Source organism: Crotalus tigris, unplaced genomic scaffold, assembly GCF_016545835.1.
Source record: "Crotalus tigris isolate CLP2741 ecotype Arizona unplaced genomic scaffold, ASM1654583v1 scf7180000018925.3142382, whole genome shotgun sequence".
NCBI lineage: Eukaryota > Metazoa > Chordata > Lepidosauria > Squamata > Viperidae > Crotalus > Crotalus tigris.
The window spans coordinates 388,255-415,774 of NW_024097278.1; the positions used below are offsets into that span (position 1 = coordinate 388,255).

General features: G+C 41.4%; 1 protein-coding gene across 5 annotated transcripts in view; it reads left to right on the plus strand.

Annotated features, from left to right (window-relative positions):
- The window catches only part of LMNTD1 (lamin tail domain containing 1), an 88,633-nt gene that overhangs the window by 49,826 nt on the left and 11,287 nt on the right, over positions 1-27,520 (plus strand). For 2 of the 5 annotated variants that reach the window (XR_005558436.1, XR_005558439.1), the window contains 9 exons: positions 1,151-1,266; positions 1,995-2,209; positions 4,883-5,078; positions 5,956-6,139; positions 7,997-8,116; positions 8,703-8,914; positions 11,283-11,455; positions 17,813-17,904; positions 18,005-18,593. Coding sequence is in view for 1 of the 5 variants with exons in the window: in XM_039357567.1 (XP_039213501.1) it covers positions 1,151-1,266; positions 1,995-2,209; positions 4,883-5,078; positions 5,956-6,139; positions 7,997-8,116; positions 8,703-8,914; positions 11,283-11,455; positions 17,813-17,904; positions 18,005-18,034 (1,338 nt within the window). In the remaining 4 variants the exon portion in view is untranslated. Of the gene's footprint in view, positions 1-561; positions 689-1,150; positions 1,267-1,994; positions 2,210-4,882; positions 5,079-5,955; positions 6,140-7,996; positions 8,117-8,702; positions 8,915-11,282; positions 11,456-17,812; positions 17,905-18,004; positions 18,602-27,520 lie in introns of those variants that run through there. The other 3 variants (XR_005558438.1, XR_005558437.1, XM_039357567.1) reach the window with 3 other exon arrangements.

Below are 27,520 nucleotides of genomic sequence, written 5' to 3' on the forward strand. Positions count from 1 at the left end.
TTCACGGGGGTCGCCAAACAACGCAGTCTGCCATTTTTTCCCCCTTTTCCTTAGCTGTGCTACTCCCTTTTATTCTATTGGCTTTTGAAAGCCAATAGAATAGACTCTCTTGAATAGAGTCTAATTCTATTGGCTTTCAAAAGCCAATAGGAATTGTCCAGGCTGTCTCTGCCCTGCTGAGCCCGCCAAAAGTCCCATTCTGCAAACGGTGCTGCACCAGTTGAGTAGTCCTCGACTTACGACCGGTTGAGTAGTCCTCGACTTACGACCGGTTGGGGGTCGCGGCATTAAAGAGGTTGAGAACCTTTACATTACAGTGTTGGGTGTCAAAATTAGAGCAGTGTTTCTCAACCTTAGCAACTTTAAGATGGGTGGACTTCAAGTTCCAGAATTCTCCAACCAGCCAGCGTTAGAAGAAATCCATAATCTTAAAAAGTTCTAAAGTTGTCCTTATACTCTCCTCTGTGTATAGGAATTCATATTAAAACACCTTAGACATACGAGTGTTTAACTTCTGCTTGAAAAGACTTTGTTGTGCGAAGCCAGGCACACTGAGAAAATGAATGATTCCCTCCGAAGCAATTAACCTTTTAAAAAAATATTAAAGCACATGTGTTTTGCAGTCACGAGGCTCGGTAAATCCACTGTTTATCACCATGCCAAATGAATGTTGAGTTATTGGCAAAAGGTAAATCACTGGTGAAAGGATTCTATTAGTGCCTTTTTCTCCCAAAAGACAGATTGATTGGTGCATGCTTAATTGGATATAGCCATACCTATGGTACAAAGATAGACTATTATTGCAATATTTTCATATGAGAGAGAGAGAGAGAGAGAGAGGGAGGGAGGGAGAGAGATGTTAGAGAGAGAGAGAGAGAGGGAGGGAGGGAGGGACGGACGGACGGACGGACAGACAGACAGACAGCCCAGTTTAGGATTTATGCTGGCGCGACACTTGTGTAAAAAAACCAAGATGACAAAATCTGGGTTGTCTTCCTTTTCGTGTTGGGTTAATGATGTTATTGGACACCAGGAAAAAAGGACCATTAGGTCAAAACAGTTTTTTTTAAAAAACACCACATAAGCGTTTAACTTCGTCAAATCTTTTCTTCTGTTTTTCCTTGCTTTTTTTTTTTCAATTTTTTTTAAGGAAATACAAGACCATCTTCTCTCCAAGTTAAAAGCCGTGGAAGTTATTCAGGAAAAGAATACTTGCCTGCAAGAGGAAATCGCTTCTCTGAAAAATACACTTGGCTATATTAAAGGGTAGGTTATTCACTTAACTGGAAACTCTCCACTTATTTTCTGCCTTATGTAAACTTGCTCTGGTTTCCCTGGGTAACCACATATCACAGCATCTTTTTTATACGTTTATTGTTTTATCATAGATAATAAAATACAGAACAGAAGAACAAACAAACAAAATGTAGAATAGAATAGAATAGAATAGAATAGAATAGAATAGAATAGAATAGAATAGAGCTGGAAGGGACCTTGGAGGTCTTCTAGTCCAGCCCCCCGCTCAAGCAGGAGAACCTATACCATCTCAGACAACTGACTATCCAGTCTCTTCTTAACAATCTCCAATAACAAAACAAAAACATACATTCAACCCTAGCCACAAGAAAGAAAGAAAGAAAGAAAGAAAGAAAGAAAGAAAGAAAGAAAGAAAGAAATATTGTACAAAAAAGGAGAGGAAACTAGTCAATTAAATGTAACATTTAACATGTAACATTTAACATATCTCCTCCTCCTTCTCCTCCTTCTCCTCCTCCTCCTCCTCCTCCTTCTCCTCCTCCTTCTCTTCCCAAAATTATGTGGGCACAAGAGGGCAAAGATCAGATTGAATCTGATCTAGTTTCACCCTAGTGCATATTGTCAGTCTGGGAAGATTCCTGTCTTATGGGCTTAAGCAATAAAGTAGCTAACTGAACTCTTCGTGTATGGATCTGATGGCTTATGCATGATAGGCTGGTTTTCAATGTCCATTACAGAACTGAGCCAGCACTCTATCAGTTGCCTGCCGCTCCAGTCCATTTCCAGCATATTTCAGAGTCTAAAACCAGCATCACAGCCAAGCCTTCCGAGAAAGTCGTATTTTCCCAGTTCACAGAGTCCACGTCAACAGTCACTCTTCTTCGTGGGAGATCTTCGTCTAGGACAGTCCGATTCCCTGTATCTTCTCTTGTGACAGTGAACAAATCTTTAAGTAAGTCCGCATCTAAGACCAGGAAGTTTAAAAAAAAAACAATACTTTTTTTTAGGCCAATCATTTCCCCAATTTTGCCCAACTCAGCCCTGGTCAATTCCCATTATTATCAGCTAAAATGATCAATGAAAACTGGAAGAATTGAATTAAAGAATTAAATGAAATATTTTTTAAAAAAACAGGTGATTAAATACAGATGGAGCCAGCCAGTCTGGTGTCGTGGTTAAGCTAGAACTTCTTCAAAGACTCCAACATCTAGATCAGAGGTCTTCAAACTTAGTCCTTTTATGACTTGTGGATTTTAACTCCCAGAATTCCTCAGCCAGGCACGCTGGCTGAGGAATTCTGGGAGTTGAAGTCCACAAGTCATAAAAGGGCCAAGTTTGAAAATCCCTGATCTAGATGGTTTTTGGGGTTGTTGTTGTTGTTTAGCCTTCAAATCAGTGTTTATTCCTGCTGACTACCAGGACTAATCCCAACAGTTTTTTTGGCAAAATCTAGAGAAGTGGTTTTCCATTGCCTCTTTCCTGGGGCTGAGAGAAAGGGATTGGCCCAAGGTCGCCCAATTTGGCTTTGTGCTTAAGAGAAGATTAGAACTTACTGTCTCCTGGTTTTTAGTGTGGTGCATTCACCCCTACACCAAACTGGCTCTCTTCTGGGTGTCCCAAAGATGCTTTTTCAAAAGACACCTGTTTTTTGTTTTGTTTTTCCTTGAAAATGTTTTGCTTCTCACTCAAGAAGCTTTTTCAATTCAGAACTGAAGAAGCTTCTTGGATGAGAAGTGAAACGTCTTCAAGAGAAAAAAAAAATAAAGGAAGTCCAGTTGCCCTTTGAAAAAACATCTTGGGGACAACGATGATTTGGATGACTGAGAATCTCCATAAACATCTCTCTTCTGGGTGTCTGCAACCAATTGTTCTTTGGACTGGACATATCTCCTAGACTAGGGGTAGGCAACCTTGGCTCTTTTATGATTTGTGGACTTCAACTCCCAGAATTCCTGAGACAGCCATTCTGAGGGGAAAGGGAGAGGTTTCCAAGCTGAGCCATGCTGGCTTAGGAATTCTGGGAGTTGAAGTTCACGAGTCAGAAAGCAGCCTAGGCCTAGGCCAGGGATAGGCAACATTGGCTCTTTTATCACTCGTGGACTTCAACTCCCAGAATTCCTAAGACAGCCATTCTGAGGGGAAAGGGAGAGGTTTCCAAGCTGAGTCATGCTGGCTCAGGAATTCTGGGAGTTGAAGTCCACAAGTCATGGCAGGGCCATAGTTCCCCCATGCTGGCTCAGGAATTCTGGGAGTTGAAGTCCACGAGTCATAAAAGAGCCAAGGTTGCCTACCCCTATCCTAGACAGATGCAGCCCCTGATTGTTACTAAAGTATGAATGGGAGGGAAAAATTAGGACTTTTCTCAGGATATACAGTAATAGTATCTCCTGTAGGTGGAAAACTTTTTGGGGGGAAAATCATTAGTGGCTCCTGGTTGAAAATACATTATCCAAACATCCAGAGTAACAGCTATTTCACTGGTGGTTCTTATGATGACCCACTAAAGGTAATTCCAGCAAGGTAATAAATCAGAAGGTCACTAGGAAATCATTCACTTTAGCAGTGCCTCGTTTTATAACCATAACTTTTGCTGAAAAAATGCATTCCACTTTAATGTGGGCAGCAAAAGGAAGAGAAGATCGAGGCATTCCCCCCCCCCATAATCATTCCAAATAAGTTACCTTCTCTTTTTATTTTTTTTAAATAATTGTTTTAATCCCCGAGTCTTCATTCTAGTCCAACCCCCTGCTCAAGCAGGAAACCCTTTACCATTCCAGACAAATGTTTGTCCAATCTCTTCTTTAAAACCTCCAGCGATGGAGCACCCACAACTTCTGGAGGCAAGTTGTTCCACTGGTTGATTGTTCACACTATCAGGAAAAATTCTCTTAGTTCTAGGTTGGTCCTCTCCTTGATTAGTTTCCATCCATTTTCAGCTTTGAAAGAACCTGTTTGGATGATCCCATCTTAAGCTCAAAACAGAGCCGCTTTGCCTTTCCAAAGTTTCAGAATCAGAACAGAGCTGGAAGGGACCTTGGAGGTCCTCTAGTCCAACCCCCTGCTCAGGCAGGAAACCCTATACCCGTGGTGGCGAACCTGTGGCACGCAGAGCCCTCTCTGTGGGCACGCGAACCGTCGCCCCAGTCCTAGGCCTTCAGTTGGGTTTTATAAAACCTTTTTTGCTTTAGGCCTCCACCATCATGTGCAAAAAAAAAAAAAAAAGGTTCAATCAATCAATCAATTTCAACTTCTCACAGGAAAAAAAAAATCTCGTAAAGTTGGAATTGATTGATTGAACTTTTTAGTCCCACCCAGTCTGCCATTACCACCACAGCCACACCCACCCAATGGGCCATGCCCACCCGGCACCCGACGATACATAAGTGAGTTTTAGGTTGCAGTTTGGGCACTCGGTCTCTAAAAGATTCGCCATCACTGACCTATACCATTTCAGACAAATGGTTGATCAATCTCCTCTTAAAAACCTCCAGTGTTGGAGCACCCACAACCTCTGGAGGCAGGCCGTTCCATTGGTTAATTGTTCTAACCATCAGAAAATTTCTCTTTAGTTCTAGATTGCTTCTTTCCTTGGTTAGTTGTCATTCATTCATTCATTTTGGTTTAGCTTCTCCCAACAACAGCAGCCCTTTACCACAACAATACCTTTCCTGCTCTGACACCTTTGATAACGAAGAACTTGGAAAAGGTCAGGACTATATGAGAACGTTATTTGGTGGCACTAAGAAGAGCAGTGGTGAACTAATGGAGAAGACAGGACGGTCCCTAATTCCAGCCGAGTATTACAGTTCATCGTCATCCAGGTAGTTTTGGAATACTGCTCTTGTTTCAAAAAAAAAAATATCTAAGTAATCCCACTTATTTCGACAATATGATCTGGGAAAAATACAGAGGGAAACCGTGAAAAATCAGAGAGCTGGGAGAAATAGCAGAGAAAGTTTAGAAATCCAGATGTCTCATTTCAGGACTGATGTTTCTCCCAAGCTTTGTTTTGGGGTAAAAGCGCAATGTGAATGAGATACCTACTCAGTTTAAAATCCTTTGAGGGTAAGACTAGAGTTCCCAAGTTTGAACTGCGAAAATCTGGATAGCCACCAGATTTGGTTTTTCTGTCCTTAGAAGGCCAGATCCTGAAGTTGAATCTCAAATACTTTGTCCACCTAATGAGAAGGAAGGACTCACTGGAGAAGAGCCTAATGCTGGGAAAGATTGAGGGCAATAGAAGAATGGGATGACAGAGAATGAGGTGGCTGGATGGAGTCCTTGAAGCAGTAGGCGTAAGCTTAAATGGACTCCAGAAGATGGTAGAGGACAGGAAGGCCTGGAGGAACGTTGTCCATGGGGTCGCGATGGGTCGGACACGACTTCACAACAACAATAGATAATCCCAATGAGTGGCATGGTGGCCTAGAGGTGGGGCTCTTGCCTCACAATCAGGAGGCTGTGAGTTCAATACTAGGTATCAAATTATTTCTCTCTCCTGGTGCAATGAGTAATTGTCTGCTGTGAACATTGCCTAGGCGTCAGGAAGGGCATCCAGCCAGCAAACTCTCAGATCCATTCAGTCATCCTGACTCCACCCTGATGCAAAGGATTAATAGGGTTGTTAAAATAAAAATATATACTCCCAACAAGACTGGGTCTTCTAACTAAGTTTTGTTATATATATATTTTTAATAGTGTTGGGAACCTTAAAATTACTGAAGTTCATTTCAGTGGCCATTATGTGAAGATAATTAATAGTTCCTCTGATAAAGAAGAAAGCATTGGAGATTACACTCTTCAGCAGAACATTAACGGCCACCCAGTGGCCATTTTTAAATTCCCCCCCAACATCAGAATGAAGCCGAAATCCTGTGTGACGGTAAGTGAAGTATATAAACGATTCATTGTACGGAACTGCCGCAATGCACAACCCTCGTAGAATGGAATATTAAATATGCTATCAAGTTGTGCCTTCCCTTCATCCTTTAGGGCAGTGGTTCTCAACCTGTGGCTCGGGACCCCATTTGGGGTCGAACGACCATTTCACGGGGGTCGCCAAACAAGGCTGTCCGCCATTTTTCCCCCTTTTCTTTGGCCACGCCCCTGGCACCCAGTGATGTATAAGTGGTTGGGGGTCACCACAACATGGGGAACTGTATTATGGGGTCGGCATTAGAAAGGTTGAGAACCACTGCTTTAAGGTGTCCAAAAAGTCCACGTAGTAGCCACTACTGCACAATCCCACCCTCTAGTGTGATAACCAATCTCCTTCCTTCTATCACACCCTGTTCATAAAAACAGTTGTACCACTTAGAAGGGCAACAACTTCTAAGAATGTAGAATACCTTCTAAAGAATGAAGTATTACAGCTATGCCATTGATGACTCTTAATCCAGCAAAAAGAATGATCTGGAAGTTGAGTCATGCAACTGGACTTATTTTCTTGTTGTTGCATGTTATTGGGTCAATAACTCACAACAATCATTTTAAGAGTTGGCACATTCCAACAACTCTCTGCCTACTCCCCTAACCAACTTGTTCGGACAGAAGAAGCGAGTTGGATAAGCAACAAAATTTCAAATCAACACAACAAAAAGTCAGTTGTCTGGCTCAACTTCCAGATATTATAGCTGTGCTTTTCACATTAATGATCTAACCATCTGGCCTCATCATTAAGACTAGTCATTAGGACCAATTATAGAGGCAAAAAAAAAACCCCTTATTACTTTATCCAAATCTGGTGCTTCTCGTTGTTGGCACCAAATATTGCTCTAGAAATATTTCAGTTCTGCAAACAGTTGTGAAGGCTTGTAATAATACTTTGACATTTGCAAGGTGTTGCTGAGCGTCCACAGCAGAATCTTCCCATGTGGTAAGATGTTTCTAAAACAGGCATGCACAACTGTTTGTGCAACTCCTGGAGGGTCCCACTGATCAGGTTGCTGAAAGTGACGTCCCAGTTTTCTGCTTGTTTAAGATGCAAGATTTAAAGTACATAGAATAACCCCATCCAGTGCCAGAAAAGGGAAGGGGAGGGAAGGAAAGGGAAGGGGAAGGAAAGGAAGGAAGGAAGGAAGGAAGGAAGGAAGGAAGGAAGGAAGGAAGGAAGGAAGGAAAAGAAAGAAAAAGAGAGAGAGAGAGAGAAAGAAAAGAAGGAAGGAAGGAAGAAAGGAAGGAAGGAAGGAAGGAAGGAAGGAAGGAAGGAAGGAAGGAAGGAAGGAAAAAGAAAGAGAGAGAGGAAGGAAGGAAGGAAGGAAGGAAGGAAGAAAAAAAAGAGAGAGAGAGAGAGAAAGAAAGGAAGGAAGGAAGAAAAAAGAAAGAAAGAGAGAGAGAGAAAGGAAGGAAGGAAGGAAGAAAAAGAGAGAGAGAGAAAGAAAGAAAGGAAGGAAGGAAGGAAGGAAGGAAGGAAGAAAAAAGAAAGAAAGAAAGAGAGAGAGAAAGGAAGGAAGGAAGGAAGGAAGAAAAAAGAAAGAAAGAGAGAGAGAGAAAGGAAGGAAGGAAGGAAGGAAGGAAGGAAGGAAGGAAGGAAGGAAGGAAGGAAGGAAGGAAGAAAGAAAGAAAGAAAGAAAGAAAGAAAGAAAGAAAGAAAGAAAGAAAGAAAGAAAGAAAACCTCAGGTGTTTAAAGATTATGTCTTCTCTTACTGTGTCTGTTACTATCTCTTCTCTTACTGTGGGAAACGTTCAGGAAGGGCTTTTATGTGATGCTCAATTGCTCCTGATTGTGTTGTATTGCAGGTGTGGTCCATGGATTCTAAAAGGCATCATAAGCCTCCCACAGATTACCTGTGGAAGGAGCTGGACAGGTTTCAGTCAGGCTCTCAATGCACCACGATTCTTTGTAATCCTTCTGGACAGGTAACTCCTTTCAAATTTTCCTGTTTTTTTGATATACAGGTAGTCCTCGATTTACGGCCACAATTGAGCCCACAATTTCTATTTGCTCAGCGAGTTTTTGTTAAGTGAGTTTTGCTCCTTTTTACAACCTTTCCTGCCAGAGTCGTTAAGTGAACTACTGCAGCTGATAAGTTGGTAATGTGGTTGTTAAGTGGATCCGGCTTCCCCATTGACTTGGCTTGTCAGAAGGTCGCAAAACGGGATCACGTGACCAGCGGGAGACGGCAAGCCATCATAAATACGAGCCAGTTGTCAAACATTTGAATGTTGATCACATGACCACGGGGATTCTACAACGGTCGTAAGCGTGAAAACTGATCATGCTTTTCTCACACGGTCATTAAACAAAAGATTGTAAGTTGAGGACCACCTGTAGTTCGAATCAAGCAAGCATTGATTAATGTTAAAGCAGGAAAAGGGTCACCAAGTTCTCTCCTTTTAGTTTTCTTGCCCTGGAGATAAAATTCAAGGCAGGTCTTCCAGCTAGCAGCTTGGCACTCTTAGGTGAACCTCACCGCCCTTCAAGGTCCTTCTGCCTGCTTTCTAGGCCGTGGCTTGGTACACGCCCATCAACTGGAAGAAGAAGACCTCCAAGGTGGTGGAAGCAGAGGGGAGAGTCAGCAGGAAATCTATGCAGGCTATTAGAAGAGCCCAGGCCCAACAACAGCAGGACCAGCATGAAGCAAGAGCGTTTGATGTATGGCAGGCAATGCCTAGTCAAAGCCACCTGACAGAACCCGAAGCAGATTACCTCATAAGGTACTGGGCTGGGAGGATCAAACCCCCTGCTCTGCAGGGGTTTTATTTTATTTTATTTTGTTTTGTTTTATATTTTATTTTTATATTTTATGTTTTATGTTTTATTTTTATATTTTATGTTTTATTTTTATATTTTGTTTTATTTTTATATTTTTTATTTATTTTTTATTTTATTATTTCATTTCATTTCATTTTGTATTGTTTTGTTTTATATTTTGTTTTATTTTATATTTTTATTTATTTTTTATTTTATTTCATTTCATTTTATTTCATTTTATTTTTTATTTTATGTTTTATTATATTTTTATTTTATTTTATTTTATTTCGTTTTGTATTTTATATTTTATGTTATTTTATTTCATTTTAGTTTAGTTTAGTTTATATTTTATTATATTTTTATTTTATTTTATATTTTATATTTTATTATATTTTTATTTATTTTATTTTATTATTTTATTTCATTTCATTTATTTCATTTTTTATTTTTTATTTTATTATATTTTTTATTTTATTTCATTTTATTTTATTTTATATTTTATTATATTTTTATTTTATTTTATTTCATTTTATTTTATTTTATTTTTTATATTTTATTATATTTTTATTTTATTTCATTTTATTTCATTTTATATTTTATTATATTTTTATTATTTAATATTTTTTATTATTTTATTTCATTTCATTTCATTTCATTTTTTATTTTTTATTTTATTTCATTTTATTTTATTTCATTTTATATTTTATTATTTCATTTTATTTTATTTTTTTTACTTTGGGTTCAATTGTGGTCATAAGTTGAGGACCACCTGTACAGCAGCAGCAGCACCATAGAAACCCCACTTCATTTCTCCCTGCATATAAAAGAACTTTAGGCCTATTGATACAACCAACATCTTGCCTTGTTGAGTTGTCCCTGTGAATTGTACTCCAAAGGCCTTTTCGAAAATCAAACGGGATGCATTGCCCATCACAATTTAAAAAAAAAAAAAAAGCATTTAAAGGGTAGTGGAAGAGATCCATAAAATACATAGGAAAGTAAAAAAAAATAGATCTTATATAAAAGAATTAAAGCTACAGCAGCCGACGGATATTAATTCTAGGAGAAGAAGAACAAAAAAAAAAAAAAGGCAGTGTTTAAATGAATCAATTAAGTTGTGGAATCACTTATGTTAATAGTAACCGCTTTAAAAGTAGATTAATCAGAGGGATGTTGGATATGTCTCTCAGCTATAATAATTCAATCTCATCTCTTATATTCAGAGTATCAGTTGCTAGGAGACCAGCAATGGGACAAGACTGTCACATTTCTGGCCTACTTGTAACTGTCATAGATCTTGTTCAACACATTAGGAAAATGTGTCCATTTATAGTTTACTATTCATCTTTTTTTTCCAATTCTCTTCTTTTTTACACCCCCCCCCCCGCCTTTCACAGGTAAAAAAAGAGAGAGAATTTTAGTTTTCTATATTGTGGCATCACAATTCTCCTTGCTTGACATGTTTCCAAAGTGCGGAACCAAGTGCATTGAAATAAAAAAAAACCTAAAAATAAAATCCCGATACAGTCATAAATAGGCTTTATAAACACGCTTTTCTCTCTGGTTCTCTTTTGCCTGCAGGCTGCAAATACCTGCAATATCCATAGTGATAAAGTAGAAAAAGAGGGAAAGTGGAGAGAGAAAGAAAGAATTCTGAAGTTATTTCACACTTTTTAAGTGGTGTTTGTAGAAATCATAATAGGTAGCAAAAGGAAAATGTTTTCTTTCGTTGTGTACACAGCAAAGCTGAAGCAACACAATATTGAACTAGAAATTGATCACATGAACAAAATACACACAGATAAATCATCTTTAAAGGAGGGAAGAGGACATCAAATGTGGACAGATTCCACAAAGTAGGTGGGCCTTCCAAAATTGTATAATTCTTGAGGTGAATTCCTGGGCATGAACAATGTGTTATCCCACAAAGTTTGTGTCCTTTTACCTGACACGTAGGCCCAACAAACCACCCCAGATAGGTGGAAAGAAATTTTTATTTGCAAACAAAAATGTTACTCAAAACCCAAGTTCCAAACTAGACACAGCTCTTGCTTGGAGAAGATTCCTTTTATACAATTTTGAAAAGCACACATTGCCATGAACCAACCATGGAAACACACATCATTATAAGCCACTCATTAAGAGCAACACCTTCAGGGATCATAGTAACACAATTCAGCTAAAAGTTATAAGACAGGGCGAGATCTTTACCTTATCAATAACCAGACTTCAGCGAAATAATAAGTAAAATTCGACTAACGGGCTACCTTATCAGTTGAACCGAGGGAGTGGGATTTCAATCACTGGACACGTGGGTTTTTCTTTTTATAGAGAGAAAAGGATGCCCCCCATTCTGCGTCCTCCTCAGAATTCGTGGTGCCGAAGTCCGAGTTCTCCAACACACCCCCATTATTCTCTGGGGAGAACCCTCCCACCGGGCAGCAAAGAAATCCACATGTTGAGCCAAACGAGGACCCAAGAGGTGAAATCTTTTCCCAATCTTGGTGAGTTTAAGATCATTTCTAGAGGCTGGAGTGGCATGTTTGTTTGTTTACATATATGTGTCATGGTTCCAACCAGGGCTTTTTTTCTCATAGAATGCCCAGAACAGAGTTCTAGCACCTTTTTTGGATGGAACCTTGTAGGGTAGGCAAGATGGGTTGTATGATGTGTGTGAGTTCTGGCACCTTTTTTTTTTTTAGAAAAAAAGCACTGGTTCTGACAGATTAAACTCTTCAAAGAACTTCGAAGCATTGTTAATCTTAAAGAATCTTTATTTGAGTAGCATAGCATTGGCACGTACATAGGCAAAGCGAAAATCTGAATTCCCCTCCCCTGAGCACATAGTATCAAAGCACAATTCCTTCCCCCAGTTAGCAGTCATAAATCACATTCCCCAATTAGTTTGAAATGTGGGCTTCCCCTCCAGCTCTCTAGCCCCCAATTCTTTATCATCTCTTATTTCAATAACCTTGGTTCTCACACTAGGTTCAGTGTTATTATGTCTAGCTAGAGTCTCATGCAGATTCCTCCCCCCAGCATCATCTAACTCTAAAAGCAAAAGCAAAAGAAGAAAATGGTTGCATCTCCATCTGTTGTCAATGCAAAAACATCTGATGTTAGCAGCGTTGACAATATGTAGAGGTAGCCCTCTACTTACGACCCCAATTGAGCCCCGAAGTTTCTGTCGCTAAGCAAGACATTTGTTCGGTGGATTTTGTCCAGTTTTACGACCTTTATTTGCCACATTTGTTAAGTGAAGCACTGCAGTGGTTAAATTAGTAAACACAGTTGTTAAGTGAATCTGGCTTCCCCCACTGACTTTGCTTGTCGTAAGGTTGCAAAAGGGGATCATGTGATCCCGGGACGCTGCAAACAGTCACAGATGTGAGTCAGTTGCCAAGTGTCTCAGTTTTGATCACATGATCCTGGGAATGCTGCAATGGCCGTAAGTGTGAAAAACGGTCATAAGTCCCTTTTTTCAGGGCCGTTGTAACTTCGAACGGTCATTAAATGAACTGTTGTAACTCAAGGCCCACCTGTATGTGTCAGTAGAAATGTAATAAAGGTGACCAAAATGAAAGATTTCCAGCTGGGCCTCTCTGGCATCAGTCCTTCCCAACATCTGTTGGTAACTATTTGTGTGTGTTGTGGCCACAGTAGTACAAGGTTTGCAGTAACCCTATTTCTTTGGGGAAGGTAAAAATGAGATACTGGAAATTCTTTGGGGGAGATGCTGTGTTGTGAGTGATGAGAGTTTGAAGAAAGAGATAGCAGACTGCAAACCTCCAGGGAGATGGCGGCAAAGAGTTTCAGTACAGGGGAAAGGAGACATTAAACCAACACACAGCATGAGCATAAAGTTATGCATTCCACACAGATGAGATCCACATAAGTGACGGAGATGGAGGGGGAGAGGGACGAGAAGGAGGAGGAGGAGGAGAAGGAGGGGGAGGAGGAGGAGGGGAGAAGGAGGAGGGGAGAAGGAGGGGGAGGAGGAAGAGAAAGAGGAAGAGAACAAGGAAGAGAACGAAGAGAAAAAAAAGAAGAGGAGGAGGAGAATGAGGAAGAAGAATAGGAGAATGAGGAGGAGGAGCAGAAGAAGAAGAGGTGGTGGAGGAGGAGGAGAACAAGAAGAAGAGGAAGAAGAGGAGGAAGAGGAGGAGGAGAAGGAGGAAAAGGAACACAAAGAGGAGAAGGAGACCGAGGAGGAGGAGGAGGAAAAAGAAGAAGGGGAGGAGGAGAACGAGGAGAACAAGGAAGAGAAAGAGGAGAAAGAAAAAGAAGAAGAGGAGGAGGAGAATGAGGAAGAAGAATAATAGGAGAAGGAGGAGAACGAGGAGGAGGAGCAAGAAGAAGGTGGTGGAAGAGGAGAATGAGAAGAAGAGGAAGAAGAGGAGGAGGAGAAGGAGAAGGAGGAGGAGGAGGTACACGAAGAGGAGAAGGAGGAGGAGAACAAGGAGGAGGAGAACGAGGAAGAGGAACACGAAGAGGAGGAGGACGTGGAGAACGAGGAAGAGGAAAAAGAAGAAGAGGAGGAGGAGAACGAGGAAGAAGGAGGAGGAGAACGAGAAGAAGAAGAAGAAGAAGAGGAGGAGGAGGAGGGGGAGAGGGAGGAGGAGGAAGAAGAAGAGGAAACTCTGCTATATACAATGACTTTGTAGTTCCTTAAAAGCGGCTTGCGATGGTTTGTCGCCTATGGTTAGCGGTGAGAATGTTGCACTGAAATTCTCCCAAAGGTTTGCAGAATAAGCTAAACACCTTATGGCAGTGGTGGCGAACCTATGGCACGGGTGCCAGAGGCAGCACTCAGAGCTCTCTCTGTGGGCACGTGCACCATCTCCCCAGCCCCGCCTCCCCCCACGGCCCCATCCTCACCAGCAGCCCCCCCCCCGAAGAGAGTCACCCTCAAATATGGTCCATACAGAGCAGTGCAGCCAAGGACATGGCAGTCGGGCAGTAGGGCCATGACTCCGCCCTTGCGTCCTGTCGTGCGCAGTTGATGCTGCGGGGCGCAGGTGGAAGGTGTGGCTGCCATAGCACTGCTGGGCCACCTGGGTGATCTGCAGCAGGCCGTAGAGGCAGTGGATGGCCCTGCAGCTGCGGGCGGAGCTGGGGCAGAGCGGGCAGGGGCGGGGGGCGGAACGGGGGTGGCGGGGGTGGCAGGGAGGGGCCGGTTTTGGGGCACTCAGTCTCTAAAAGGTTCGCCATCACTGCCTTATGGAAATAAGGCCGAGCCCCTCTTTCAGTTTGCCCACAACCTCATGCCTGCTGCACAGGCACATATGAACGTCTAAAAATGTGGCTGGCTTGCCCACCGGTCCCAACATAGTCTGAACGATAGAAATGCAAAAATATTGCTGCTCTTTCAGGTGGCTTTAAAGCTCCCACAGGCTCCCACACTCCCGTAACTTCTCCTGCACCTTTTCAAGAATGCAGATTGAAAAACAACAACTGTGTGATTTCTCACAAGTGCATAAATCTGTAAGCATCCTTTGAAATATAGTCCTGGCGGAGGGGGGGGGGACCTGCCATTCCTGCCTACAAATCACTTCTCCGGTTGCCTCCAGTCACGGGGAGAAGATGGAGAAAACAGATTTTATCGCTGTAAATCAATTTCCACTGGTAGGAATTATTAAGGCTCCGCGCAGGGAATATATGGGGAGTCGGGAAGAGGAGCTATGCTCCAAGAAAAAGAATGAAATGATTGAAGCGGAGGAGATATTGAGAGGAAAGGAACCTCAGGAGAATGTGGGTTGTGTGCTGCACAAATGGAACAGACAACACCATATTAACTGGGAACATTGAAACTGCTTTAGTAGTATTTAAATCTACAGTATGGGAATATTAAAACTGACCACAAGGATGCAATTCTATCTCATCTAGGATCAAAATGCAAATGTTAACATTGACCTCCTTGTGGTTGACCCTTGTGGGAGAGAGGGGGGGAGAGGGAGGGAGAGGGAGGGAGGGAGGGAGAGAGGGAGAGGGAGAGGGGGAGAGAGAGAGAGAGAGAGAGAGGGAGGATAGAAATATAGATAGATAGCAATAGATGATAGATATAGATCAGTGGTTCTCAATCTGTGGGTCGGGACCCCATTTAGGGTCAAACGACCATTTCACGAGGGTCGCCAAACAAGGCTGTCCGCCATTTTCCCCCCCTTTTCTTTGGCCACGCCCCTGGCACCCAGTGATGTATAAGTGGTTGGGGGGTCACCACAACATGGGGAACTGTATTATGGGGTCGCAGCATTAGAAAGGTTGAGAACCACTGATATAGATAGACAGACAGACAGATGATAGATAAGTAATAGATAGATGGTAGTAATGATGATGATGAAAGAAGATAGATGATACAGATTATAGAATATAGATAGAAAAATGATGGATGGATAGACAGACAGACAGACAGACAGATAGATAGATAAACATAGATATATAGAGAGTTGATAGATAAGTAATATATATATATAAGTAGATGGTGGCAATGATGATGATGATGATGATGATGGTGATGAAGGAGAAGGAGAAGATAGATGATACAGACTATAGAAGACAGACAGACAGACAGACAGACAGATAGATAGATAGAGATAGATAAATAGATACTGTAGATAGATAGATAGATAGATAGATAGATAGATAGATAGATAGATAGATAGATAGATAGTTGATAGATAAGTAATATATATAAATATATAGATGGTGGCAATGATGATGATGATGATGGTGATGAAGGAGAAGGAGAAGATAGATGATACAGACTATAGAAGACAGACAGACGGACGGACGGACGGATGGACGGACAGACAGATAGACAGACAGATTATATGAAATACTGGCAATGCTATTTTGTATTTAAAAGTGCCCATGCATTGGAATCAAACGTTTGGGCTCCAAAATTTATAGGGGTCTCATTCAATTCTACCTATTATGGAGCAATGATCAAATTCCTATGCCTTCTTATTCTCTTTACTGAAAAATAATAGAGTTTAGTGTTGCTGTTGGCTCCCTGGTGAATTTACAAAAAAGCCCATATCAAGATTTATTTTTCCTGTGGGTTTTTTTTTCTCCCCAGGAATCAATAGACCAACACCACCTTCATTCCCTTTTATTACAGAAGGAATTCATCTTTCCCTGAAATGTATTATCCCTACTAAGGTCGCCCAGTAGAGAAAAAAATAATAATAATGTGGCTGTGAAGCTTTTTTATTTTCTATGCATAACTAATGTAGCCATCAGCGGCTTTATAGCTACACTATGGAACTGGAGTCTCTTGGGAAAAGATTTATATACCTCATTGAGAAGGAGGACCCTGTTTAGGCAGGTTTTAGATCTTTGGAAAGATGCCTTGGGGAAGGTGCGGAAAAAAGAGACCTCTTGGGTGGTGTTCACGACCAATATTATGGCCATTTATTTATCTTGATTGCCCAGAGCAGAAATGATGTATAGGATTTTGTAGTAAATACTCATGCATATTTCCAGAAGGGGGGGGGAAACCCACGTATCTCATTATTTAAGTACAACGTTCTTCAGATGATTAGATATGTTTCTAGCCATCTGCTCTACCGCATATAAAGGTTAGAGGAGGGGGGAAGAATTATTGAAATTTTCTTTCCCTCCACAGAGCTTACTATCAATGTGACCAAGGCAGGGCTTATGCTAAAAACATAATTTCGATTTAAAAAAATGGGTTGATTTTTAATATATACAAACACAAGCCTTTTCATTCTACTTTAATGAAAAGAAGGACTGAAGAAAGAAGTGTTCCAATATTGGAAGGGCTGCCACAAAGAAGAGGGGGGGGGGTTTCAACCTATTCTCCAAAGCACCTGAAGGCAGGACAAGAAATAAAGGATGGAAACTAATCGAGGAGAGAAGCAACCTGGAACTAAGGAGGAGAACAATTAATCAGTGGAATGGCTTACTTCCAGAAGTTGTGGATACTGGAGGTTTTCAAGAAGAGACTGGACAGCCACTTGTCTGGAATGGTATGGGGTCTCCTGCTTGAGCAGGGGGTTAGACTAGATGACCTCCAAGGACCCTTCCAACTCTATTAGTCTGTTATGTTGAGAGGCCAAGAAATAGTCATTCATATATTCTATTTCTAATTCTATTCTTATCTCTTTATCTTTATATTTATCATTTTTATCTATCTATCTATCATCTATCTATCCATCCATCCTTCCATCCATCCATCCATCCATCCTTCCATCCATCCATCCATCCATCCATCCATCCATCCTTCCATCCATCCATCCTTCCATCCATCCATCCATCCATCTATCCTTCCATTCATCCATCCATCCATCCATCCATCCATCCATCCATCCATCCATCCATCCATCCATCCATCTATCTATCTATCTATCTATCTATCTATCTATCTATCTATCTATCTATCTATCTATCTATCACTTCTATGAACATGGAGGCCTCTTATTTTTTTTTTCATTCATTCTCAGGTCTCACAATTAAAATCTGAGCAGGAAAACCAAATTAGATTGTGCCCTTAGATAAATCCTTACATTCACTAGCCACATCTGGCTAGCTATGAGCTTGTTTGAAATGTTGAATATATCAAATAGGCTTCGCTAGAATCCTTACAAGTCAAAATCCTCATACCCCCCCCCAAAAAATAACAGCGTTTAATAATAAAAAAAAAAGATAAGAGACTGATATTTTGAAAGCTTTAAAATCACAACAACCATGTTAGCCTAAGCATTTGAAGTTTGCAAAATGTTTGTTTTTAACCTTTGCTATTATATTAATTTAAAAATAAATGGGGGAGGGGCAATTGATTCTGATCTCCCTGAATTTAATTTCATTTAGAGACATTGTATTTCATTTTTCCTCTACAGATAGTTCCTACTCAAGAGAAGGTTATAAGATAAAGCTAGCCACAGCAGACAGGAACAAGAAAAGACGATTGAAGCCACCTCGGTCAGCTGGGGTAAGTAGGAAAAAAAATGTGAGTTTGATTTCCATTGAAATCCTGTTGCTGTACCTGGTACTTTACAGAGGAAAATTAACACAAAATGCTTTTTCTCAAGAACCTTACAATCAGGGAGAAGGTGGACTAGAAGACCTCTAAGGTCCCTTCCAGCGCTATGATTATATGATTCTTTGATTAGGTGCCATCAGTTTGGTGTTGACTCTTATTCACCAAATATTTGGACCTTCCCTGGTGTGATCTGACCCCAGTCTGGGTCTTGAGATCTTCCAGAATTGCACCCATCACCACTGTAACCAAGATGGCATCCATATCTTGACCAAAAAAAGTCCTTTTAGACCATCAAGAAGGCCATCCCAGCTGCCATCTTGACTTCTTCTCCATCCCCAAGGTTGTCCTCACTTCAATGTAATGGATGATGGACCGACATTAAAGAAAGGAAAAGGAAACAGCCACCATCGGTGGAGAATGAGGAAACAGACATGAAGAAATGAAATTGCGATCACTCATAATTTGCGACTTCACTCGGAACTGAAGAATGTCTGGTTGTGGCCCTTTGTATGAACATTCAGATCTCAGAATAAATATAAAATATGCCCAATATTCGTGATGAACAGTTTGGGAGAGATGACCGTTTGATTTCCAGGTGGCACAGTCGGGATCAAAATCCTTCCATTGGGATAAAAAAGGTACAGAATTGTTCACAAAGCTTACATTTTATTTCAGAAGGAAAAGGAGAAGTGCGTATACAGGAGGAAGATCATATTTTAAAATACTAGAAGTTTGAATCTAAATTCCTAAAAAATTTCATAGCTTAGAGCAGTGGTTCTCAACCTTTTTAATGCCCCGATCCCCAACCGGTTGTAAGTCAAGGACTACTCAACCGGTCGTAAGTCGAGGACTACTCAACTGGTGCAGCACCGTTTGCAGAATGAGACTTTTGGCGGGCTCAGTAGGGCAGAGACAGCCTGGACAATTCCTATTGGCTTTTGAAAGCCAATAGAATTAGACTCTATTCTAGAGAGTCTATTCTATTGGCTTTCAAAAGCCAATAGAATAAAAGAGAGTAGCACAGCTAAGGAAAAGGGAAAAAAATGGCGGACTGCGTTGTTTGGTGACCCCCGTGAAATGGTTGTTCGACCCCAAATGGGGTCCCGACCCACAGGTTGAGAACCACTGGCTTAGGATCTCTGCATAGGGAGGTCAAAAGTGGCAAGATGGCACACCGTCCACCACAATGTGCCAATTCAGAATGGTCCAGCTTTTGCATCAATATCTTCTTTCCACAAGGTTTTCAGTTTTGACCACCTCCCCCACAGCCTATTCTGCTGGAGCCCAATTCGTTGGCATCATTTAAAGAACTTCTATACCAGTGATGGCGAACCTTTTAAAGAACGAGTGCCCAAACTGCAACCCAAAACCCACTTATGCATCGTCGGGTGCTGGGTGGGTGTGACCCATTGGCTGGGTGTGGCCAATTGGGTGGGCATGGCTGCGGTGGTAACGGCAGACTGGGTGGGATTAAAAAGTTCGATCAATCAATTCCAACTTTGCAAGACTTTTTTTTCCCGTGAGAAGTTGAAATTGACTGATTGATTGAACCCTTTTTTTTTTTGCGCACGGCAGTGGAGGCCTAAAGCGAAAAGGTTTTATAAAACCCAGCTGAAGACCTAGGACTGGGGCGACGGCGCGCGTGACCACAGAGAGGGCTCTGAGTGCTGCCTCTCGCACCCGTGCCATAGGTTCGCCACCACTGTTCTATACAATTAAGGACAAAAAATTAGGTTTATTTGATCGGAAGTAATTTCCTACTAATTTATATCAAAGAGAAATAAATCAAAGCACCACAACCACTTACTTATGAAGGAAAATATGTGTTAAGGTTGCTGTGTCTACAGCAATTTTTCTTCATTTGTCCATCATGCAGAGAATTTCTGCAAGAGAAACCCTAACACATATTTATGATTAAGTTGGGAGCCAGGTTTTTTATTATTGTTGTTATTATTTTGTTTTGCTTAGGCACCTTTCTTATGTATAATATCTAACAGCAGGTGTGCATTGCATTTTCTTTTCATGCTTCTCAAACGTTGTGCAGCAATTTGACAGGCCTCCCACTGTTTCTCCTAATACTTTATGGGGCTGGATACAACCTGGGTTTCTCTCTCTCTCTCTCTCTCTCTCTCTCTCTCTCTCTCTCTCTCTCTCTCTCTCTCTCTCTCTCTCTCTCTCTCTCTCTCTCTCTCTCTCTCTCTTAGCACCTATGCTTATCAATTTAGGAGACCATCTGTTGCATCTGACAGAGTAGACTTTCATCCATCAATCTAGTCAGTGTGTACTTAGCGTAAGAGGGTTAGTAGTCTTGGGACTTCAACAAACAGCAGGTATGATCTCCATCCTCAAGTGACCAACCAGTGGAGTTTCCCAAGGTGAGTTGACGTTCCTCACCATCCATTCAGAAACCAATCGTTTTCAAAAATTCATTCAGGTACTACTCCTCGACCAAGCCTGTTTTTTTAAATAAACACACCGCTTGTTTTGAGTCCCTTTTCTTCCTATTGTTGATATATCCTGTGTAATCCTCGCTAGTCATTTTCTTTAATGGGGCCCATCAGCAGACTTCATGGTTGAGCAAAACTTCAAATTCAGATTCAGTCTCTTCCCTTCAATGTCTAACATTCCACCCGATATATTGCACTGCTTTTATGGAGCAATTCCTCTTGTCCTTCTGCTTCTTCTCCTTCATCCTCTCTCCTCCCTCTCCATCTCCCTCGTCCTCTCTCCTTCTCCTTCCCCTTCTTTCCTCCTCCTCCTTCTCTTTTTCTTTTACCCTATCTCCTGCTTCTCCTTCTCTCCTTCTCTTCTTCCTCTGTCATGTTTTGAGACCTGTGTGCCTTGGGAAAATGAAACATCACCCAAGATATTAAAACAATAGTTGAGATGAAGTGAGAAACTATTGGTTGAAAACCTACTGGCTTATTACAGCCTACTGAATAATGGCTGGGGGGAAACCGATGGGAGCAGGTGACATATAAGCCAAAGGCTCTCTTAATGTAGAAATGCCTTGATGGAGATCTGCAGAAGCTGTTGACTTGGTAAAAAAAAAAAAAGGCTGAAGTCCAGACTGTCCAGATAATGTTCAGAAGAAGCTCAGACAGATATCTCCCTAATCCAATGAAGTATAAGAAGGAAGAGGAGATACAGCACAATCAAACCTGCAAGATTCTATTATTACAGCCAGTGTCAATAAAAATAGTTTTAACATTGCTGTGGAGTTGATTCCATGGTCTGATTTTGCTAGTGGGTCTGGCAGTTGATTAAGGTTGAGATACTTTGATTTGGCCTTTCTGTAAATTGGGATGTTTGGGGATCCATCTGCAAGCAACATCATTTCATAGTGGTACCTAATATTTGGTAGGTCAGATAAGCCTCATGAGGCATATTGGTCGATTGGTTTTAGAAGTCAAAGAAAAATAGATATTGAGTCCAATTTTGTGGTTGGCTAGGGTGGCTGTATGACAACCTTCACATTCATTATTTTGAGAAAGAAGGGCTGACTTCTAAGAGGATAGGACAAGGGGATAATCAGCAGATAATCCAACTGGCCATTTTCTCAAATCAGACATGGTCTTGATCAAGGGGGTAATGGCCCTCTGCAGATCTTCTTAGCTATATATTTCCACCCAACCCTTTCTTTTTTCCACGCTGCGCTATATAATTTTAATAGATGGAGACGATGAGATGTGTCCTTAGGGCACACATTTCTGCCAGTGAAATATCTGGTGGGGGGAGCCTTGTTACTTATAATTAAGCTAAGTGGCTTAATTTTTACATGCATTTTCTCATTAAATTACTCAATCAGATACCCATTAGCCTGAACTTCAAATCTGAAACAGAGAAATATAGGACATTCTTTTAAGCCAAGAGAACAATCTTTAACATTGGCTATCTTCTTAGGAACATGGTCCCTCTTATCACTGGGACTTGGGTTCGGCCACTTTAGCTGACTGTGTTCAGCAGGTCAGCGGTTCAAATCTCACCGGCTCAAGGTTGACTCAGCCTTCCATCCTTCCGGGGTAGGTAAAATGAGGACCCAGATTGTTGGGGGCAATGTATATATATATATATATATATATATATATATATATATATATATATATATATATATACACATTGCTTACTGGTGTACACCGCTTAGAGAGTGCTTGCACTTAAAGCGATATATAAGTCTCATAAATAAATAAATTTCTATCCACAGGTAGGTAGGCTTGTGAATCAAGGTTTTAGGGAAACTGAGTTTCTAAAAGGCAAGGAATTGAGGCTGGGGTCTTGGTGGTAAGGGGAGGTCCGATGTTCTTTGACTATGCATTCAATCCGTTGAGTTGTACCCTTGGAATCCATTCCTGGGTGTGTGGCTATTAATTCTCCTTTTCTCAAGAATCAGATAAATATCCAAAGTCTTCAATTTGACGGTCTGGGATGAACACTGATGTTTTGATTGCTCTATGGGGAACTTAACATTTGCATCCTACGATTTTTCTTTCTCTGACTGGAGCCCTCCATAATAAAATGTGATTTTTATATCAAATATTTTTGGGGGCAGGCGAGTGAAATTACCGAGCAGCACAATTACAAAGCCTTGGCGGCAGGGACTCTGTGTCCCTGCATATTTTCTTTGAAGCTCTGATCTGAAACAAATCAACATGAAATACCGTTTCCCTGACATCTTTTAAGGCAAGAGGGACCGTGACTTTCAAAATTCTGCTTCCCGAAAACCTCCCGAGACGTTTTAAAAAAAATCATCTTGTCTGTAGATTCAACTTTGCTAACCAAAAAAAGAGAGAAAACAATGCATCCTATTTCCAAACACTGAATAATAGATGATTGATCAACCTACTGTATTTTTTCCAGAGCCTCCCTAAAAAAAGAGAGAGAGCTACAGAAAGTTTTTTTTTTTTCTTTTAATGTCCTCTGTGCCCAAATTTTGTTAGATGAGCTAAGTTGTCCTCCAAGGGACTCTTGTACATTAATGTCTTTTGCAACTAAGAGTCTCGCGTTTGTTGGTTTGTTCAGCTGAGGTGTTCGCTGCAAAGATTAAAAGCATCAAGCACAAGGGAAAGTGACAAAATAAGAAATAGATGACACATATTCCACCTCGGCTTTAGGGCCAGACATACAACACAAATATTGAAATAGTCCCCAACCTACGACCGCAGTTGACTCCAAAGTTTATCTTGCTATGTGAGAAATTCGTTCAATGAGTTTTGCCCTATTTTACGATCTTTCTTGCCACAGTTATTAAATGAATCACCACAGTTGTTAAATTAGTCACACGGCTGTTGAGTGAATTTGGCTTCCCCACTGATTTTGCCTATCAGAAGTTTGCATATTTTAAGACCTCAGCTTCCATAGTTGGGATTGTAGGATGGGAAGTTCTAGTTCAGGAGTAGGCAACCTTGGCTCTTTTATGACTCGTGGACTTCAACTCCCAGAATTCCTGAGCCAGCCATGCTGAGGGGAAAGGGAGAGGTTTCCAAGCTGAGCCATGCTGGCTCAGGAATTCTGGGAGTTGAAGTCCACGAGTCATAAAGTGGCCTAGGCCTAGGCCAGGGGTAGGCAACCTTGGCTCTTTTATGACTCGTGGACTTCAACTCCCAGAATTCCTGAGCCAGCATGGCTCAGCTTGGAAACTTCTCCCTTTCCCCTCAGCATGGCTGGCTGAGGAATTCTGGGAATTGAAGTCCACCAGTCATAAAAGAGCCAAGGTTGCCTACTCCTAGTCTAGGAGCTGAATTTACACACATCTTAAATAGTAGATCTGTTCCATTTAAACTCTGGAACGCTTCAAAGCTTGCGAAATTGCAAAATCTCAGGAGATTTGGGAGAGAGGGCTGAATCTCACAAGATCGGAAGTGGGAACAGATTAGGAGTGTGACTCTTGAGATTGGGCCCCTCCGAAAATGTATTTATTGATTCATTTATTTAAGTAGCTGTCTACACCCAGGCCTCAGGTTAATTTGTTAGCCTTATGCAAATCATACAAATTATTTATTGAGTCTGAAAGGTTTTCTGTTTGGTTCGGTTAGATCAGAAATGGAAAACCTCTGTCTCTTCAAATATGATAGAAGCCCGCTTCCTGTCAGCGGCAAAAAACCAAATCTACACGGGAAGGTCCAATTAATCTGATTTATTGCTATTCATGGCTATGCACAGGAATCTCCTCACTTAATGGTCAGAACCTGGTTAGAGTTAGATAAGTGTCAAGGGCACTCGATGGGGGTTGGACTTAGTATGCATGTGGTTATGTAGGGATTCCAGGCTGATGCCTCTTTTGACTCCGCCCCCAGGTTCTGCCCTCTTTCCCCTATCCTTCCTAATCCTTGATGCTGGCTGGGGAATTCTGGGAGTTGAAGTCCACAGGTCTTAAAGTGACCAAGGTTGGGAGCCCTGCTGTATACCATCAGGATTGTCCACTGGAGGAGGGGGCAAGAGGCCCAAAGGTCAAGCTACCCTCTTGATCACACAGTTCAAGAGATGTCCCTGTTTTGTATGCATTACCATAACGTTGCCCATTGCAGCCAAAATTCATTGAACTGAGGTTTGTTACTCAAAGGGCTTAACAGAGGCATCTACAGAAGGAGGGCTCAAAACAGTCAAGATGGCGGCCATCATCTTCAATCAATCAGAATAAAGCTGGAAGGGATCTTGGAGGTCTTCTAGTCCAACCGTCTGCTCAAGCAGGAGACCCTATACCGTTTCAGACAGGTGGCTGTCCAGTCTTTCCTTTAAAAACCTCCAGTGTTGGAGCATCCACAACTTCTGAAGGCAAGTCGTTCCACTGGTTAATTGTTTTCACTGTCAGGAAATTTCTCCTTAGTTCCAAGTTGCTTCTCTCCTTGATTAGTTTCCATCCGTTGCTTCTTGTACAGCCTTCTGGTGCTTTGGAGAATAGGCTGACCCCCTCTTCTTTGCGGCAGCCCCTTAAATATTGGAAGACTGCTATCATGTCACCCCCTAGTCTTTCTTTTCATTAAACTAGACATACCCAATTCTTGCAACCGTTCTTCATATGTTCTTCATATGTCCCCTGATCATCTTTGTTGCTCTTCTCTGCACTCTTTCTAGCATCTCAACATCTTTGTTACATTGTGGTGACCAAAACTGGATGCAGGATTCCAATTTGGTGAAATACACAAAGATCCACATAATGCACACGAAAAACATGGGGACAATTTAATCATTTACTGTTCTTCCTATCTCTTCAGCGTAAAGAGATTTTTATTATTCCAGACACTGCTGTAGTTCAGTGGGCGGGCAATGACGATTATTGCACTCTCCTATTGGTTGGTTAGAGAGAACACTGATTGGCTGATGGAGTTCCATTCCAGTTCTTGGCATTCGTAGGTGGGCAGAATGAAGATAATGGCTAGTTACAAAATGCTTGGGAGTAACTGAAGAGTGAAATGAACTTAATCCTAATCTCTTTCTCATCCTTGTGTGGTTCCCCCCCCCCCTTTTCTGTGTAACATAGAAGGGACAGATTAATTCTTCCCAAAGGCTTATATAATTACTTTCCAGGGGCCATCAAATCTGGTGAATTGCATTTGACACAGTTTGCCTACCCTGCAGTTTATTAAGCTTTCTTTATTACTCTAACCAGTTTAGCTTGAAGGCTTGTTTAGAGGAATAGCTGGCACTTGGTTTGTTTATTGGTTTCATGTATTTGTTTATTTTAAAGACCGTTTAGGAGACCGTGTCCTTGCACAATATTTGAGCTGGGCATCCACTTTTTTCTCCTTTACTCCAAATAAAGCTAATGACATATTTGCATGTATGAAAAGATGCTTGGTTCTCCCATTGTTCCGATGAAAAAAAATATCACCCTGCCCAAAGTGGATTAAATCAATTGGAAGCTGCTGTTTCTTGGGCCTGTGCCTTTGTCAAAAGACAATGGATAGCCACAAAAGGGAGGGAGGGAGGGAGGGAGGGAGGAAACAAGGGAGGACAGGAAGGAAGGAAGAAAATGAGGGAGGATAGGAAGTGAAAGAGAAAGCACAAAAGTGAATGAGGGAGGGAGGGAGGGAGGGAGGGAGAGGAAGGGAGGGAGGGAGGACAAGATGGAAGGAAGGAAGGAAGGAACGAAAGAAGGGAGGGAGGGAGGACAAGAAGGAAGAGAGGGAGGGAGGGAGGGAGGGAGGAAGGAAGAAGGGAGGGAGGAAGAAGGGAGGGAGGACAAGAAGGAAGGAAGGGAGGGAGGGAGGAAGGAAGGAAGAGAGGAAGGAAAGAAGGGAGGGAGGAAGGAAGAGAGGACAAGAAGGAAGGGAGAGGGGGAGGACAAGAACAAAGGAAGGAAGGAAGGAAGGAAGGAAGGAAGGAAGGAAGGAAGGAAGGAAGGAAGGAACAAATGAACGAATGAAGGAAGGAACGAACGGAGGAAAGAAATGAGTAGAAAATCCTTGTTCCCCCCCCCATACATAAATATTGCAGGGCTCAGGTGCAGCTTTATTACATAAAACTGGAGCACAGCTGTTTGCAGAAAACACACATTTTTACTGAGCTGCTTGGATGTCTGCTCTCTAATTTTCATTCAATTATTCAAGCCTAATTCAGTGAGGGTAAGCTTGTTAGCATTGTTATTGTAATCAAATTGCATGTACAATCTCCCTACATCAAGCATTTATGAAGCTTCCTGGGAATAATTTCCAGGAGGACTATTCCTTTCAGCTTAGTTGGAGGCCCACAAGTCAAGAGAATGCCATGCCAGAACAAAAACAAAAAATATGAAACTCATAGGATGTTAGAAGAACATTCTTCCACTTCATTATTTCAAGCAAGCACATGACAATAAATGAAATAAGAACTCGCCAGCCAAAGGGTCAAGGGCGTTCAAACAGAGGTTAAAGCTGGGATCCAAAATGTCAAAATCAAGGTCACAGCAAACTCCTGCACAGCTCTTGTGTACTTTGTGACATATGTGGGAAGAATTTGTAAATGTATATATCGTAACTGTTAGAAATATTGTATAGGGAATCATATAAAAAAAAGTTACATTAACAGCCTCCAAAATCCTTTAAACTCATAGAAAACATAGGAGTTAATTAAACACTTATGTCAAATTGTAAGCATAAACAGGCCAACCCACGAAACCCAATTAACACAAAGTAAACATAATTATAATCTCACAGTTCAAATGAAGAGACTCAATCCACATCACTTGATTTAATCAGCCCTGAGTCTAGGGTCAACATGCACACATGCCCACGCTGCTCAAGTGTCACCCTAGAATCAGCACGTACACACTTCCACACCTGGGGCAAGCTTCCCTATAAAACTATCTCTTTATATCCCATTTCCTCTGCATATTTGAGAATACTTGAGGCTCTGGGTTGAACGGATGATATTATGGTGGTAATGAAAAGTCTGCAAGAAAGTCACCAAGCACAGAGAGCACCAAGGACCCAACAGATGAAAATGCCATAAGCTACATTTGGGAGGAGGAGGAGAAGGAGGAGGAGGAGGAGGAGGAGAAGAAGAAGAAGAAGAAGAAGAAGAAGAAGAAGAAGAAGAAGAAGAAGAAGAAGAAGAAGAAGAAGAAGAAGAAGAAGAAGAAGAAGAAGAA